The following is a 17778-nucleotide window of genomic DNA, read 5'->3' on the forward strand; positions in this document are numbered from 1 at the left end:
GACTAAAGATGGTACACCAAATTATTCAAGCTGTTAAAATAGTTAAAGATTTTTTTATAATAAGCTTACAAATATCACACAATGTAATGTATAAAAAAATTAACAATTTAGGTAGGCATTTTCAAGTTTACCCTCTAATATATTGCAATTTATTCGTGCTGTAACGTATTCATTAATTTGCTGCCACAAATCATTAAATACTTGGTTCATATGTTAAAAGCACGTGTTTCAATTAAATATTAAGAATAAGATTGTACACTCGGCGCGCGCGCAGCCTCCGGTCGACGCTCGGGACCAGTCGGACCGCATGCTGGCCGCCTCCCGCACACTTCTGTCCCAAACTCCCAAAACCACACTCTCAAAAATACCCTACCTACCTACTTTAAAGACCATATTCCTTTACACCGCACTGTTAGTTAAATCATTACGTTTCTGAAACGATACATCTCTGCTATTTCGTACATGCCATGCAGGGTTTTCTAGATGTTTGCCCGAATATGGTCCATTATGGACCTTATTGGGTAGGTTTAGGGATGTTTTCGGCAGCGGGTTCCGTGGAATGCACCTGCGGCTGCTACCGGCCGAGATGATCGCAACTACAACAATAATATTTACCGAGATTCCTTAAATACTATCCGGTGATCATTAGAACACGTGGGCAGAGATCTAGTCAACAAAACATTGCAATAAATACATTATAATTGTAAGAATAAAGTATATTCTTGTCTGAAATATCAAAAATATACAAATTGTATCGATGTAGAAACGAGTCGCCAAATATACAAATTGTATATTTGGCGACTCGTTTCTACATTGCACGGATGTATTACAAATCTTTAAAATTTTCGTCTTATTCTACATTGTAACACGTATATTATACATATAAACCTTTCTCTTGAATTACTCAATCTATTGTTGAATGGAAATATTATTTATTTCAACACATCCTTTTGGGTTTTATGACAAACTATATTAAGATGTGTGCTAAGCTCGAAAGTTTAGAAGCAATACAATGAAAAGTTCAAATCTGACTTTAAACAAAGTATGTAAGTATTTGATATTTAGACTCTAATGAATTAGTGCTAATTGGTAGTTTGTGTCCACGTAAAAATGTAAAATCACAACAATTATTTAAAACAGCAACACGCAAGTTTCTCTCTCGTTTTTCTTGTAATGAGAAAGCTTTCTAAAGGAGCGATAGATAAAAAAATTATAAGTATGACTATTCAAAATTTAAGTTTATTTGAATAAAGAATTTTTGTTCTATTCTAGCATACCTATTTGTATTTATATACTTTATTTTGTTTTATTGTATTTGATTTTAAAAAACAAAAATGTTTTTGCTCCACCACTGACCGAGTTCAGTTTAGTGGAGAAAGGATTGTTATGTACATAGATTAGTGATCCCATTAGCTAGCAACGTGCTAAGTCAAGGCGATTTCCAGTCGGTTCAGTCTAGAAACTATTTATTTATTTATTCTTTTATTTAACTTATAATATTGTACAATTTGGCGAGCTTAATGCCATATGCAAAATGGGAGTCGTGTTGTATCAAGAATTAAAGAGCATGATGGAAAATCGCGGAAAGTGTGCAAGAGCTCCACCGACAAGAGCGTAGCTCTTAAATTATGAATGAATGAATGAATGCCATATGGCATTCTTTGGCAGCGCAGTGATGGCTGGCTCATCCGTCATACTCGTGAACGAGTGCTGCTTGTAGGGACTGGTCTGCTCTTATCGCTACGACTGATTTAATCTTATTGCATATTTATATTTGACCCAAAAAATTAATGCTGGTTGGTAGTTTGTATTCACACGTTACGACTTGTAAATGTAAACTTACAAGGATTATTTAAAAGAGCAACACACAAGTTTCTTGCTCGTTCTTCTTGTGGTGAGACAGCTTTCCGAACGAGTGGTAGATAAAAAACAAATTGTTATGACTATTCAAAAGTGCTTAAATTAAGTTTATTTGAATAAATGATTTTCTATTCTATTTCCTTGACATTACAGACAGAATTGGAGTTGGATTTACTATAGACTAAATTATATAGGTAATATCTATTTTTTTATATTTCTATTTGTTTTATCGATTAAACGCGATCTTTGTCATATTGATGTTATTGACCAATTCAAACATATTCACTTAATAATAAGAAATTGTTATTGTGACAAAGTACAAGTACAGATTACTGTTCGCTAATATACCTACATCTGTATTAGTTTGTTTCGAATCAATGTATAAATGATATGTTTCCGTAATGGTAGAATAAAAAAAATGTGACAATTCAAATGCTTAAGTTAATTTGAATAAAGATTATTTTTCTATTCTATTCTATTCTATTTACCAGCTAACCATTAGGTAAAGAAAGCGGTTGATGGGCAGTGGTAGGAAAGAACTAATCTATAATTTTACCTAACATGGGTAAATAGTGATGCACTGCTGTGATTATTCCTGGAGAATTTGTCACATAGAGCTCTATAACCATGCAATTGAATCAAATTAATTTCACGTACTAATAAACGAATTACACACACATCAGTACACAGTGACGCGATGACGATGCTCCACAGTGGTGGATACGCATTTTTTTTCGCTTTGTTATCATTGTTTTTGGTACATGTGTTTATATATATATATATATTTTTTAATTTTCTTGTTCGCTTTTTTTTCTCTTAATGATTTGTATTGTATTTATTATTTCTATTTATATGTTATAATAATTTATATGCTGCTGTGAGCATCGTCATTGTTGTGTTGTGATGTGTGATAGTAATAAATATTATTCTATTCTATTCTAATTGAATAAAATGTGGTTACTTTATATGCGAACGTAGTGACAGCGACAGGTATGCCAGCGAAATATCTATACAATCTTCTAAAAAATCTTAATCTGTCTAAAACTGCAGTAAGTTCTATATTAGAACGTGAACGTTATCCTATCAGATTTAGCTGAAAAGGGAGAGAAACGTGCGGTGAAGGTGATAGTGAGGTGCTAGTATAAAAGTGGTGTAGAGTGTTGACTTATATTGGCAAGTGGCCTATTAAACCTACACCCAGGTCACAAGTCCTAGGAACTCCTCGGAGTTTCCCTCTCTTCCACACGATAGAACCAACCTACACCCAGGTCACAAGTCCTAGGAACTCCTCGGAGTTTACCTCTCATCCGCACGATAGAACCAACCTACACCCAGGTCACAAGTCCTAGGAACTCCTCGGAGTTTACCTCTCATCCGCACGATAGAACCAACCTACACCCAGGTCACAAGTCCTAGGAACTCCTCGGAGTTACCCTCTCTTCCGCACGATAGAACCAACCTACACCCAGGTCACAAGTCCCTGGAACTCCTCGGAGTTTCCCTCTCTTCCGCACGATAGAACCAACCTACACCCAGGTCACAAGTCCTAGGAACTCCTCGGAGTTTACCTCTCATCCGCACGATAGAACCAACCTACACCCAGGTCACAAGTCCCTGGAACTCCTCAGAGTTTCCCTCTCTTCCGCACTATAGAACCAACCTACACCCAGGTCACAAGTCCTAGGAACTCCTCGGAGTTTACCTCTCATCCGCACGATAGAACCAACCTACACTCAGGTCACAAGTCCTAGGAACTCCTCGGAGTTTCCCTCTCTTCCGCACGATAGAACCGGCACCGACTTTAAAACTACAAAAGTCCTGGGAACTGTGCGAGCAATTGAACCCACGACCACCAGAAGTAAGCTGCTGTGCTCAACCACTAAACACCGAGGCTGTTAAAAGATTAAAAATTTTACGTAATGGTAGATTTTATTACAAGAACGGACATACTCTATCTTTTATCTTTAAAAAAGCGGACGAAGTCACGGATAACAACTAAGCCCGTATGAACGCTATGGACTCACTTTCATGGAGCTATGAACATAGGGCGTGATTAATATAATTAAGAACGGTCATTCCAAGGATGACTATGACACATGGTTTTTATATTGATGGGATTTTATGACGGTTCACGGGGTTATTGTCCTCAAATATTACTATCAAAGCGGGAAGTCTAGTCTCTTAACAAGTAAGAATAGATTTGATTTAAGAAAAGAATATTTTACATGTAAAGATAATTTACGTGCCTATATTCTTAGTAATATTATAAATGCGAAAGTAAGTCTGTCTGTTGCGCGTTTCAGACACGCCAAAATTACTGAACCGATTTAAATGAAATTTGGTACACAGATAGTCTAGACCCTGACAAAGGACATAGGCTACTTTTTAATGTGAAAAAAGGGTTGCAAGGAGTTGAAAGGGAATATGAAAGGTTCTATGGAAGTATCGTCATTTTACGAGAACGAAGTCGCGGGTGCAGCTAGTAATAAGTATGTGTGCAAAATTCTACACTCCACCGTCCGCACAATCTTTGTAAAAAGAGGTACAAAGTTCTTGCTTTTATCTTTTCCTTACATAATATAAAAAGAAGTCGCTATCTTATGTCTGTTCCTCCCTTCGATCGATCCCCCGTCCAATTCAAACGGGGATCGATATTACGACGGCCTGAGCCGAGGTTCGAACCGCTAGCGGTGGGGGGGGAAATGGAATTGTTAGTAATGTGGACTCTACACCCCATTGCTAGCAATGTATGTAATCTCCCTGGAAACCATCGTGATAAATTCCAGATGAATTTATCACGATGTGCTAACTGACCTGACCTCACTCTCATCTTATTATCTTGCACTGGTGCCCCGCCAGCGTAAACCGTTAGCGAGGGCTCCATTCCATTATCATCCATAAAAAAAACACCTAGCGGGGCCCTCAGACTAAAGTCGTATCCGTCAGGCGGGAGTTGGCCTTCAGCCGCTCCATAAGTCCTTCCGCGGGTTTGGAGTGCCATCTGCACTCGCCCCCTATCGTCCGGTGAAGCTGTAAAGGCCAGCTGCGGCCAACAGCATTAGAGTAGCCCCAAAAAAAATGTCTGTTTGCTTAGATCTTTTAAACTACGCAACGGATTTTAATGCAGTTTTTAGCAATAGATAGAGTGATTCAAGAGGAAGGTTTATATGTATAATACATGTACACCTGTGCGAAGCCGGGGTGGGTAGCCAGTAGATAATAAAAATGCTTTGTAAGTCATATTAGCATATATTATTTAAAGAAAACAAAATCACTATTATAATCCGAAACCATACTTTTATGTTAACAAGGTTTTGGTTTAGGTTAGGTTTGGTTGGGTTATGCCCAGGGTAGGCAGTCCCCCAATCCAAAGGCCCCGGAGGTGTGCGCGTGTACCCACACGCCTCCACAATGGAGTAGGGCGAAATAGGTCGCCCTAACCACAAAACGAGATGGGGCCTGCCCTACAACATCTACAGGGCGGGCCGTCGCCGTCGGAGCTGGGGTAGAATGCACTTGCGAATCCCCTGGCTCCGGCATAGGCGCTCGTAGGTACACCGTGTGGTTTTTTAGTGGGTACAAGTCCCACACACCACCTCGCCATCCCTCCGGCGGGGTGACGGTCTTTTGAAGATTTTTCCACACGTTAAAAAAAAAAAAAAAGGGTTATGCCCAGGGTAAGGTTTATCTATCCAGCTAGGTAGATCCAATTTCGAGAAAGAGGTCAATCGTCGAATCCAACTCGGATGGGCAGCGTTCGGGAAGCTCCGATATATCTTTTCGTCCAAATTTCCGCAGTATCTCAAGACGAAGGTTTACGACCAATGTGTGTTGCCAGTGATGACTTACGGAACAGAGACGTGGTCGCTAACTATGAGCTCCATCAACAAGCTCAGAGTCACTCAGAGGGCAATGGAGAGGGCTATGCTCGGAGTTACTCTGCGTGATCGAATCAGAAATCAGAAGAACCAGAGTGACCGACATAGCCCGAAGAATTGCGACTCTGAAGTGGCAATGGACAGGGCACATAGCTCGTAGGACAGATGGCCGTTGGGGCAGTAAAGTCCTCGAGTGGCGACCACGAACCGGAAGACGCAGCGTGGGAAGGCCTCCAGCAAGGTGGACCGACGATCTGGTCAAGATCGCTGGAAGGCATTGGATGCGAGCAGCGCAGGACCGATCGTCGTGGAGATCTTTGGGGGAGGCCTATGTCCAACAGTGGACGTCTTCCGGGCTGCGATGATGATGATGATGATGCCCAGGGTAGGGTTTCTTGAGACCTTCGCACGACCACGAGGGTTTGTTCTTTGGTACCAGATATTCTTCCTTTCTGCTAGAAAACATTTTGTAGATCAGAACCATCAGCCCGGCGCCTACTGCGACACCGCCTGTAATTTTTTTATTTATTACTCTTTATTACACCCGAATTGTAATAGAATAAAGATTATTTATATAATACTAGCTACTCGCCCCGGCTTCGCACGGGTGTACATGTATTATATATATAAACCTTCCTCTACAATCACTCTATCTATTAAAAACACCGGTTCAAAATCCGTTGTGTAGTTTTAAAGATTTATTCCCTATATATATAGGGACGGACAGACAGCGACAGCGACTTTGTTTTATACTATGTAATAATGAAGAAGGTACAAAAAGCAGATTTGAATATGGTCAAGCGCAGTGACGGCTGACTCATCCGTCATATTCGTGAACGAGTGCTGCTTGTAGAGACTGGTCTGCTGTAATCGCTACAACTGACTTAATCTTATTTAGTTAACCAGTTGGTTGCGTATTTAATATTTTGACTCTTTGAATTTGAATGAGTAAGTGCTAGTTGGTAGTTTGTATTCACACATTTCAACTTAAAAATGTAAAGTTACAACTATTATTTAAAAAAGAGTAACACGCTAGTTTCTTTCTCGTTCTTCTTGTGATGAGACAGCTTTCCAAATGAGCGGTAGATTAAAAAAATAAGTAGAACTATAAGGAGACTGTAGGAGTACAAAACAGCTTAAATTATAGTTTATTTTAATAAAAAAATCTAATCTTTTCTTGTATACCTATTTGTAATTACATTCTTTACTTTGATTTTTGATATTTTATTATTATATATTATTATATTTCTTGCTCGTTTTTTTTATAACAAAACAGCTTTCCGAATAAACGGCATATTAAATAATATGTATATGAGTATTCAAAAGTGCTTCAATTTAAGTTTATTTAATTAAAATATATATATATTTATATATAGATGGAAGAAGTACATCATAATATTTACAACTTAATGTAACGTAAAATCTAGTGCTATATTTAGAGATTTTTATTGGTTAGTTTTTTTTTTACCAATACGGTATTCCTTCCATCTGACACAGAGTAATGACGAGGTCGCTTTAGCATTATAGAGAAAAACGTAGACTTACCAATCACCGGTAGCCAGCCTCCTATTCCATCACCACTATCGTTGTTATCCGGCGACTCATTCTATTCGTACATCTCTACTTATATTAAAGATTAGAATGGCTGAGGCCTGTCTTGATAGGCTGATGAGTAAGTACACTGTACATTGTAAAGTTTGTTTCAATATCTGATTTTTTATGAATATAATTACATTATTACATTTTCATTATGAATTTAGTAACGGTTTCAGATGACATAGACGTATATATGACAGTTCATGACTCAAAAATGTAAAATGGAAATAAAAAGAATAAAAAAGAAAATGATACAAAAGACGGCTGTATAGGCTTAGACCCTTTGCCTTGCCTATAAGTTTAAAAAAAATTAAAACTAAATTATATTAAAAAAAATAGACGTATATGACAATTTAGGACTCAAACACGAAAGTAAAAATAATGAAAATACAGAAATGTTACAAAAGACTAAGACGCTGTGCCTTTTCTATAAGGATAAATAAAATTAAAACTAAATTAATATTTAAAAAATAATTAAGGTTTTGACTAATGTGTTACCAAAGGCAATTCTATTATTTTCTCTGAGCTTTATTTTTTAATCAAATTAGGTACCTACCTACCTTTTTTAATTCTTTTATCTAATCCCTATTTTGATCTTCATTAACTTACACATTTTTGTGCCTCAATGAACCAATTACTAAAAAAAACTAAAATAATTTAGAAATATCTACTACCTAAACAAAATGATACAAAATATGCCTAAATATCAAATGAGAAAATACAATCAGTCACAGAATAATCTCTATCTAAATAGGTATATATAACTCAAAGGTGACTGACTGACATAGTGATCTATCAACGTACAGCCCAAGCCACTGGACGGATCGGGCTGAAATTTAGCATGCAGGTAAATGTTATGACGTAGGCATCCGCTAAGAAAGGATTTTGATTAATTCTAACCCCAAAGGGATAAAATAGGGGATGAAAGTTTATATGAAACTGTCAATTTTAAACCGATCGGGCCGAGACTTTACATGCATAAAGCTACTATGACGTAGACATCCCTAAGAAAGGATTTTGACCTTAAGGGGATAAATTATCGCAAGGAAAGCCGCGGGCAAATGCTAGTATTATAATAAATGTAAATTTAAAAAAAATGTATATACTTGCGCATTGTTAATATTAAACCTATAAATAAATATACCTTCTAATGTCATTCAAGAAGAATTTAAGAGTAATCTATGAGTTGTCACATGTCATCAACCATCGAAATGGATCCTACATAAGCATACTATTTTACAATATCCCACCAACTCCATAAAAAAACCCAAATTATACAATACACCAACATGAGATATTCACTGTAACAGTAAAAAGTAACCCAGCATGAGCGCCAGAGGTGGAACTCCAGCCAGACCAGGTAAGAACCCCACAAATATTGCTAGAGTTAGTACTCTTACCGTTGTAAGCAGAACTTTTCAATAACATGTGTAGCAGTTGGCCTCGGTGGTCTAGCGCTTTAACATACTACTTTCGATGGTCGGGGGTTCAATTCCTCGCACGGTGCATACATTTGTATTCATGATTGTTAGTATGGGCAATTATGTTATCTGTGGTATGGGTGTAGGTGTTTTCTATGTAGGTCTGTACCTATTTACGAAAACAATACATCTAGCTAGCGCAGACAAAATAAATACATAAGAAATAGTACACTCACCACTTCTTATCTATGTATTTATTTATATACTCGTAAATCTACGAGTATTTAAGTAAAAAAAAATATAGTTGTAACAAAAAAGTTTATAAGAAAATAAATTATATAGGTAATTAAGTATTATTATTAGTATAGTATATTACCTTGTGTGTGTTTTTTCATTCTTATTAAGAAACCAAAAACATTATGTCCTCAAAAATAGGTACGTTTTAGGAAACTTAATATCACAGTTTCACACGCAAGAAAAATACCACAGCATTTATTTTATTCTCCTTTTCACAGTCGACACAAAATAATAGTAAATCGGAACGTGTATTAAATTTCTGCGTCTAGTACCTACTGACTTTAATGCACATAAACACTTTACTATTAAAGACACGTATTTTCAGATATACTAAGCACTGCTACACTGCACATTCAGACGGTTGAACAATCCAAAAAACCCTAACCACTACAACATTTACGCGCGGTTACCAAAATACACTGTATGTTACACTACAGTTAACTACTTACTTTAAAAAAAAACATATTTTCATCTTGCAAGGAATCGAACCCACGACCATCGGAAGTGAGGCCGTGCTGTCAATTATTAAGAATTTACTAATTTAATATATTTTCTTCAGGGGGCGCAGCACCAGGCACTGGCGACCGAAACGGTATATCCTCCTGGCTTCCAATCATTGGAGGCTTAACCTTGGGCGTAGGACTTCTCGCCGTAATCATAAAACTGCTTTCTGGTGCTTCTGACGATAAGGCTAAATGCCTTAAGATAGACCCTAACAAGAGGAAGTGGCCTTTGGAAGATACCTCTAAAAGTTCATTCAGATAACACAGTTTTGTACTTTAATCACATTCTAAATAGAATAACTTTTACAATATCAAAGAATTGAGTTCTAAATGCCCTAAGATAGAACCTAACAAGAGGAAGTTGCCTTTGGAAGATACCTCTAAAAGTTCATTCAGATAACACAGTTTTGTACTTTAATCACATGAATAGACTAACTTTTTCAATAGCAAAAGATTCATATTCCGACAGTAAATATTTAAATATAGTAACTATATACAATACAAATATTACAAACTAGCTGTGCCCTAACACCAACCCTTATTTTTATATATAACCTACCTGCAGATTTTGACAAAAGGAACGCCACTACACATCCTATATCGTTGTAGCTCACTCATGCATAAACGAAATATCTCATTTGAAAAGTATACCTTCTATTCTGATATAAAATACTCGCTCCTAAAAATATCCTTCACCCCTCCGATCGATCCCCCATCCAATTCAAACGGGGATCGAAATTACGATGGCGTGATCCGAGGTTCGAACCCCTAGTGGTGCCCTCAGACTAAAGTCGTGTCCGTCAGGCGGGAGTTGGCTTTGAGCCACTCATAAGTCCTTCCTTTGGTTTGGAGTGTTATGGGACACAGTTACTAGATACATCAGAATAATAATTGCATTTAATAATGTCTAGTAAGACAAATTCGATATTGTCTACTAAGCACTGCTGTGTCTAAACTGTGTCACCCCACCTTACATTTTCCTATTGTTATTAAGTATATAAGATCATTAGTTCTATGTACATATTGTCAGTTTATTACCATCTGTAATATACATCGTCTCGACCAACAACATCGAATCATTTACCCGCAACAAGTGTCATATGTACTCCCCCTCTATTGTCCGGTGAAGCTGTAAAGGCCAGCTGCGGCCAACAGCATTAGAGTAGTCCGAAAAAACACTTACTTATTACTTATGGTTTTCAAGACTACTGTTGCATACTCCAATCGTAATTGACTAACTAAATTTTAATTCAAAAACAGCAACGTTTGAAATAACGTTTTTTTAAGTACAACAAAAAGAGGTGAGCACAATAGATCGATGCAGGTCACAGTGTTGGGTCACATTTTATTCTGCCACGTCAAGGAAACATAAATAAGAGACCACATCAATACATGATACTGTATTTGGAACAACGTTTCTCTCTTACCGCAATATAATATAAATTAGCTTGGTGAACGTCACTGATACAAAATATATATTAATTAATTATAATTAATCATAACTTATTTATAGGTACATCCGTCGCCGAACGCGCGACAATCTACGAAACATTTTGTTTATTTATTCCATAAAAGCCACCGCCGAAATGATACAGTCTAATTCCATTAATAATTACAAAATTTGTGAAATGAACTTTAAAGTCGAGACTGTAAAGTCTATTTTCCAAAATTTCTAATTATTCACATAATGCATTTTAATATTTAGCGTGCGAAATGTTAAGAGGATTCACACCGCTCACCACACAGCTCTGTATTATTTAAATTTATTTTCGTGGCTGCTTTTTATAGCTGTTTAGCTTGCCTTGCTAGCCTTGTACCTCGTGTTGTATGAAAGGTGTATGACAATGATGTAAGAAGACAAATAGGTACTATTTACCTGAAGTGTTATACTTAAAAAAACTTAATGACTGTGTATTATTCGCCAAAATTAAAATACAATTAAATACAAGTTTCTAAATATTACAGTTATATTTTTTAAATAATATTCACTAAAATATTACATATTAAAAAAAAAACTAGAAATTTTGAAATCGATTTCCTATTTGTATCATTTCATTTTAAATACAATTTCAACTGTGAACAACGTAAGGCAGAATTAAGTAACATTTTAAAACAATCACTTGAAAAAATACCAGATTTAATTAAAAAAATACAATTATTACATAAGTAAGTAATAAGTTTGGAAACATCTGTGTGAGCGCACACAATTTTTTTAAAGTCAGTTCTGGCCAAATTCGTAATTAAAAAAAAAGGGCTACTGTCCCATGAACCTATTTGTCTAATGACTGGGTGTATTTTATTAAAAACAAATAGATTTACCTATAAATATTACCAGGAAAGCGTTCTATGTATAAAAAATAAAATACAGTCGAAAAGAGATCCTCATTCTTTTATATACAGTTGATAATAAATTTGTTAAGAGATCACACACACAGAATATTTTTTATTCTCAGAATTAAAGTGACTTTAAATAATATTATGTGCAATAAACGTTATTATTATTATAATAAGCCTCAATTTCCTAATTGCATTTGAAATACAACAAAAGGCATTAACATTCAAAATTGAACCTTATATCAGAGACGTAAAGTTGAATATAACTAATTATATCCTGCTTATTTAAAATCGCCGTTCTCGGTACCAAGTCTCAATTTCCTGAGTAAATTTGAAATGCAACAAAAGAGGTTAACATTCAAAATTGAACCTTATATCAGAGACGTAAAGTTGAATATAACTAATTATATCCTGCTTATTTAAAATCGTTCTTACAAACGAAGAGTACAGCTGTCAGTGCTTCTCTTTTCTTCACATAATATTGAAGCAAAGTCAAAAGTAAACCCTATGATATGAAATTAAATTTATATTCTAAATATATTGCTTGTTATCAAATTAAAAAAAAACTATTGATAAGAAATGATCTGCGTGGCTGCGCCTCGCAATTCCGGCGGCGCATTACTATAACTAGTGGCGTTACAGATGTCTGTATATCTCGTCCCGTTTGTAACTCGGCCCGACTTTTTCTCGTGTTCTTTTCAATACAACCTGCAAGTTAATATAACATTGTACATTTATATTTTGCCATATAAATTAAAATCGCAATTAATATGTAGGGGTTGATGGTAGAAGGGTGAAAATTGGAGTTGACGAGTAGAAAACTGGTAGATATTTAAAAAAAAAACTAAAAATTTCTCAAAAAAATAATGTTAGAGAACACTGCTGAATATGCACATAAAATTACATAAAAATCGATCAAGCTATTTCAGAGAAGTATGGTAACAAACATTGTGACACGAGAATTTTATATATAAGACTAGCTACTCGCCCCGGCTTCACCCGGGTGTACATGTATTACACATATAAACCATCCTCTACAATCACTCTATCTATTAAAAAAAAACTGCTTCAAAATCTGTTGCGTAGTTTTAAAGATTTAAGCATACATAGGGACGGACAGACAGTGACTTTGTTTTATACTATGTAAGTAGGCAGTATATTGACGGTCGGTGGTCTAGCAGATTAGCACATTGCTACAACCAATGGTCGCAGCTTCAATCACTCATACAGTATAAACATTTGCATTCTTGATTGTATTACCTATATAAATATACATTGTAAATAAACTGGCTTTAAAAAAAAAGTAATTCAATTGAGTTTCTTGCCAGTTCTTCTCAATTGGATCTATATACCGAACTGGACGGTAGGGAAAAAATATAATGTAAAAACTTGACGTTCATAAGCGGCTAAAATAAAATGTCCTACATGAATAAATGATTTTTGAATTTGAATTTGAATTGATCTGGATGTTTTCTATATATATATTATGTATGTATTTACAAAAAACATGTACATAATTATTTCTATTAGTTGTATAGTACCCACACAAGCTCTGTTCAACTTGGGAGTAAATGGCACTGTGGGAATTATCCTTAAATATTATTATTATTATTGTTGTCTGTCACAATGTTTATTTGATAATAAAGTTCTGTATATATATAGAAAAATATAATTAGACATATATTTTCTTACTTTCAACTTGAGGCTGTACTTATAATTTGATTATCAGATCATTATGTATTTATTTATATATAATATTTATATATCTATGTTTATATTTATACATTTATTTATGTATGTTTATTATTATTATTAATTTTTATTGAAATTTATATTTAAAATATTTTGCTTTATATTTATATATATCTTTTTTTTTGACATTTCTCATTTATATTCGTGCACCGCCAACAATCTTTCTCTGCACCACTCGTGGTTGCCTGGTAGATAACGCCGCATGGTGTTAAGTTCGCCATATGTACACATTGTTTTTGTGCATTAAAGTTAAATAAATAAAAAAAATAAAAAATAAATATATCAACTATAAAAGTATATTATAAAAATCACGGGATCTTACCACGTTTTATATTTATTTGCTGAGTTCCCGATATTTCGGTAGTGTTTCAACCACCATGATCACGAGTAAACGTATAATTATATATATTATATGTATAAAACAGTATATAAAAGTATGTGGCCAGTACGTCGGCAACAATTATTATTAACCATACAACAAAAACAACATTGCTAAATCAGTCTAATCACTCCTCTCGATCCTAATATTGCCTGGAAGAGATCGCTGTTTAGCGATAAGGCCGCCCATTGTTACCTCCATATTATAATTATGTAGTTTTTCTTTTTATATCTGATGTACATATTAATTTATGTAACTGTTATATCTTTCTGTGAGAGGAACAATAAAGTGTTTTTCATTTCTCGGTGGTCTAGCGGTCTAGCACCCCGCTTTACGACCGATGGTCGCGGGTTCGATTCCTCGCACGGCACAAACATTTGTATTCATGAGTATGATTGTTTGTATCGGTCTGGGTGTTTTCTATGTATAATATGTATGTATTTACAAAAAATTTATATCATGTATATGTATCAGTTATCTAGTACCCATAACACAAGTTTTAGAATAGAAAATCATTTATTCAAATAATCTTACATTGAAGCACTTTTGAATAGTTATTACATTTTTTAATCTACCGCTCGTTCGGAAAGCTGTCTCATCACAAGAAGAACGAGCAAGAAACTTTTTTTTACTTAACTTTTTTTTAACTAGCTTAACTTGGGTCTAGATGGCGCTGTGTGAATTGTCCTGAGATTATTATAATATTATTATTATTTCGTTACAAAATTTGACTATGAATGTACTAAAAGGTATTATGCATCATACTTAGATAAAAAAAAACGCGATAACGCGATGACTGCGAACAGGGATGAATGGAAGCGAAAAACATATTACGCCGACCCCAAATAAATGGGATAAGGAAGAAGCAGATGATGATGATGATGATGATGATGACTTAGATAAACAAAAAATATTATTCTAACTCGCCTATTTTTGATGCTATTTCCTGGCTTGCAAAGCATTCGAGAGCCAATCCATCGCCTGGTCCAGTCCCTCCCCTCTCACTGCAGATGTCTTGAATATCTGGAAGGTGCGGTCACGCAACGCGTCCAGCCCCAGTGCCTGATGTACTTCCGCTACCGTCAAACATCCCGCCATGTCTTGTTTATTTGCTAATACCACGAGAATAGCATTTGCTAGTTCCTCTTCCTGCAATAGATTAGTGTTTCTTATTATAAAAAAATTAAAAGAAAAAATATCCAAATATCTTTATTCATGTACATAGGTCTATTACAGACTTATGATATGTGAAATGTACCGTCAGTTCGGAATGATTTCTAGATGAGAAAAACAAACAAGAAACTCAGATCATATTTTTTAAATTAATGTTATACATGTTTACAATAATACAGATTCATTTCTAAATTCAAATTTGGTTGAATGGAGTGACCACCAGCAGCAGCAGCAGCATCATCATCATCATCATCTCCAGGAATACATACACTGCTGGACATAGGCCTCCCCCAAAGACCACCAGCATATGCTATTGCAAAAGCAAATAGTCTAATCAGTGTTTGTACCTCGAACAGACCAGTCCATATAATTTTGTTTGTATAAATAGAATGACAAACAAGCTTGAACAATATTTATAATTTAGCAATGAGACACAAAGCGAGAGTGAGCTCAGCTTAGCTCATACAGCAGTAAAGGATGACCTACTGCAATAACCACAATTAATGAGGTGCAAACAATGCAATGATGATGATGATGATGATGATGATAATGATGATGACGATGGCGATGATGGTGATGATAAGACAATTTCAGCCACTTCTGTTCAAGTCCATGTCTAAGTTTATTTTCATTGTCCCTACAATGCCAGTACTAAGAAGTGGCAATAAACACAACTCATACACATTTTTATATTACACTAGCTGCACCTGCGATATTGTCCACATGGAATTTAACTTAAAAGATTATTTCTAAATTAAATTAGCCTAAGTTACTCTTTATTACATCAGCTACCTGCCAAAAAAAGTCCCGTCAAAATGGGTCCAGCCATTTCAGAGATTAGGCGGAAGTAATAGACAGATCTGTCTGTCACAGACAAAAAATGTTATTTTGGTGTATGTACCATATTTATATTCATTTGCATCTAGTAAAAAATTGTTATTTCAATATTACAAACAGACACTCGAATTTTATTTATATATGTATAGATATATACTCACTCTTAACATATGAACAAGTTCATCTTTAGATATCCCTATTCGATCTCTGTCTGCTGAATCTACAACATATATTATTGCATCTGTGTTTCCATAGTAACATCGCCAGTAAGGCCTGAAAAATTACACACATGTCAATGAAAAGAAATAAACATACATATAAAAACCATAGATTACTTAATACCAATAAATTATTATCTATGGTAATGTAAGTTATCTGTGGGAGCTAACTAATTACACAGACAATATTTATTGACACTTTATTGATTATAATATTAATGTGGTCAGTAATTAATTAGTTACTAAGTACTTATAAACTTTTTTGTCAACTTAGGTAGATAAAAAGTATTATTGTAACATTTAGATAAGATTACTAACACATTAAACACAGAGTACAGTTAAATAGAACAAATTTAATTCAAATAATGTAACAATTATTTATAAGTAGATTATCACATAACCTAAAACAATAAAAACTCACCTAATACTGGTCTGACCACCAAGATCCCACACTTGAAACTTAAGGTTTTTATACGTAACTTGCTCTACATTGAACCCGATCGTTGGTATTGTGGTGACAACCTCGCCGACTTGCAATTTATATAGAATTGTTGTCTTCCCGGCTCCGTCCAGTCCAAGGATCAAAATCCTCATTTCACGCGCCCCTAGCAACCCTCTGAAGTAACTAAACAGACCACCTGCAATTAAGTAATATTAGAACAACTTCATATGATGTTTCTGAGCAAAGAAACAACAATTAGTTCATAAAGTAACTCACCCATTTTCCGATAAGCCTAGCCTATTTTACATTAGATGTTACAACTAAGGAATGGTTATTTGTTCCCGCCCTTACATCCACTTGTTAATTATAATAAGATTTGTTATAATTTATTGTTTCTTGTAATAATAGTAGGGTTTAAGGAAAAATAATCAACATTTTACTGTAAAATAAGAAAATTCAGAGTTTAGACATGACAACTTGACGTTTGACGTGTAAGCAAGCAATCAAATTTTATGTTGCCATTTAAAAAAATGTCTCATTATAAGAAGTTTATGGTTAAAATTATCTTTTCATATCTCTATAGAATATAACAAACACATGTAAAATCGACAATAATACATGATAAAAAATATAATAGCGGTTTACCCATTTATGTACAAAAATAATGCATGCTGGAAGAAACAAACCTACCATTAAGAAGTGTGTCTCTTTCTAAAAGAGTGACCAAACAAAATAAATTTTGTAACTGAGTATCCATGACATTGTAACAGGATTTGAAAAGAAAAGAGGTTTAAAATTTTTAATATTAATTATTACATTGAAGAACTATATATAACCTGTAAGTGATTACCTTGCACGATACAAATGCGTTTAGTAAAATTTGTACTAACGGTTAAGCGCAAGTGTAACAGAAAAGACGTTGTAGAAAGCTATTTACGCGGGTATGTTGTTTTTACCATGTGTTTCTGTTTGATGAGTGCAATATGGTAATGAAATTATAGGCTACGAAGGCATGACAGTTATACCATAGGTAACATAATATGGTTATACCATTACCCTTATACAAAAAATATCCTTACAAAAATATC

The 17778-nt window shown here is 34.8% G+C and overlaps 2 protein-coding genes across 2 annotated transcripts; one reads left to right on the top strand and one right to left on the bottom strand.

Moving 5' to 3' along the window:
- The first annotated feature begins 8550 nt into the window (after positions 1-8550).
- On the top strand, positions 8551-9950 carry LOC131852828 (uncharacterized). The gene is made up of 2 exons (XM_059203563.1): positions 8551-8694; positions 9612-9950. The coding sequence occupies exons 1-2, from the start codon at positions 8661-8663 to the stop codon at positions 9815-9817; spliced, it is 240 nt and encodes a 79-aa protein (XP_059059546.1). The 5' UTR covers positions 8551-8660; the 3' UTR covers positions 9818-9950.
- Positions 9951-12387: 2437 nt separating this feature from the next.
- On the bottom strand, positions 12388-17174 carry LOC131852787 (ADP-ribosylation factor-like protein 1). Its single transcript, XM_059203518.1, has 5 exons — positions 16967-17174; positions 16670-16886; positions 16192-16303; positions 14948-15169; positions 12388-12597 (listed from the first exon to the last, which is right to left on the bottom strand). The coding sequence occupies exons 1-4, from the start codon at positions 16968-16970 to the stop codon at positions 14960-14962; spliced, it is 543 nt and encodes a 180-aa protein (XP_059059501.1). The 5' UTR covers positions 16971-17174; the 3' UTR covers positions 12388-12597; positions 14948-14959.
- Between the last annotated feature and the right edge of the window lie 604 nt (positions 17175-17778).

The sequence above is a fragment of the Achroia grisella genome, unplaced genomic scaffold (assembly GCF_030625045.1).
Source record: "Achroia grisella isolate CSIRO2021 unplaced genomic scaffold, CSIRO_AGI_Agris_v1 utg862, whole genome shotgun sequence".
Lineage (NCBI taxonomy): Eukaryota > Metazoa > Arthropoda > Insecta > Lepidoptera > Pyralidae > Achroia > Achroia grisella.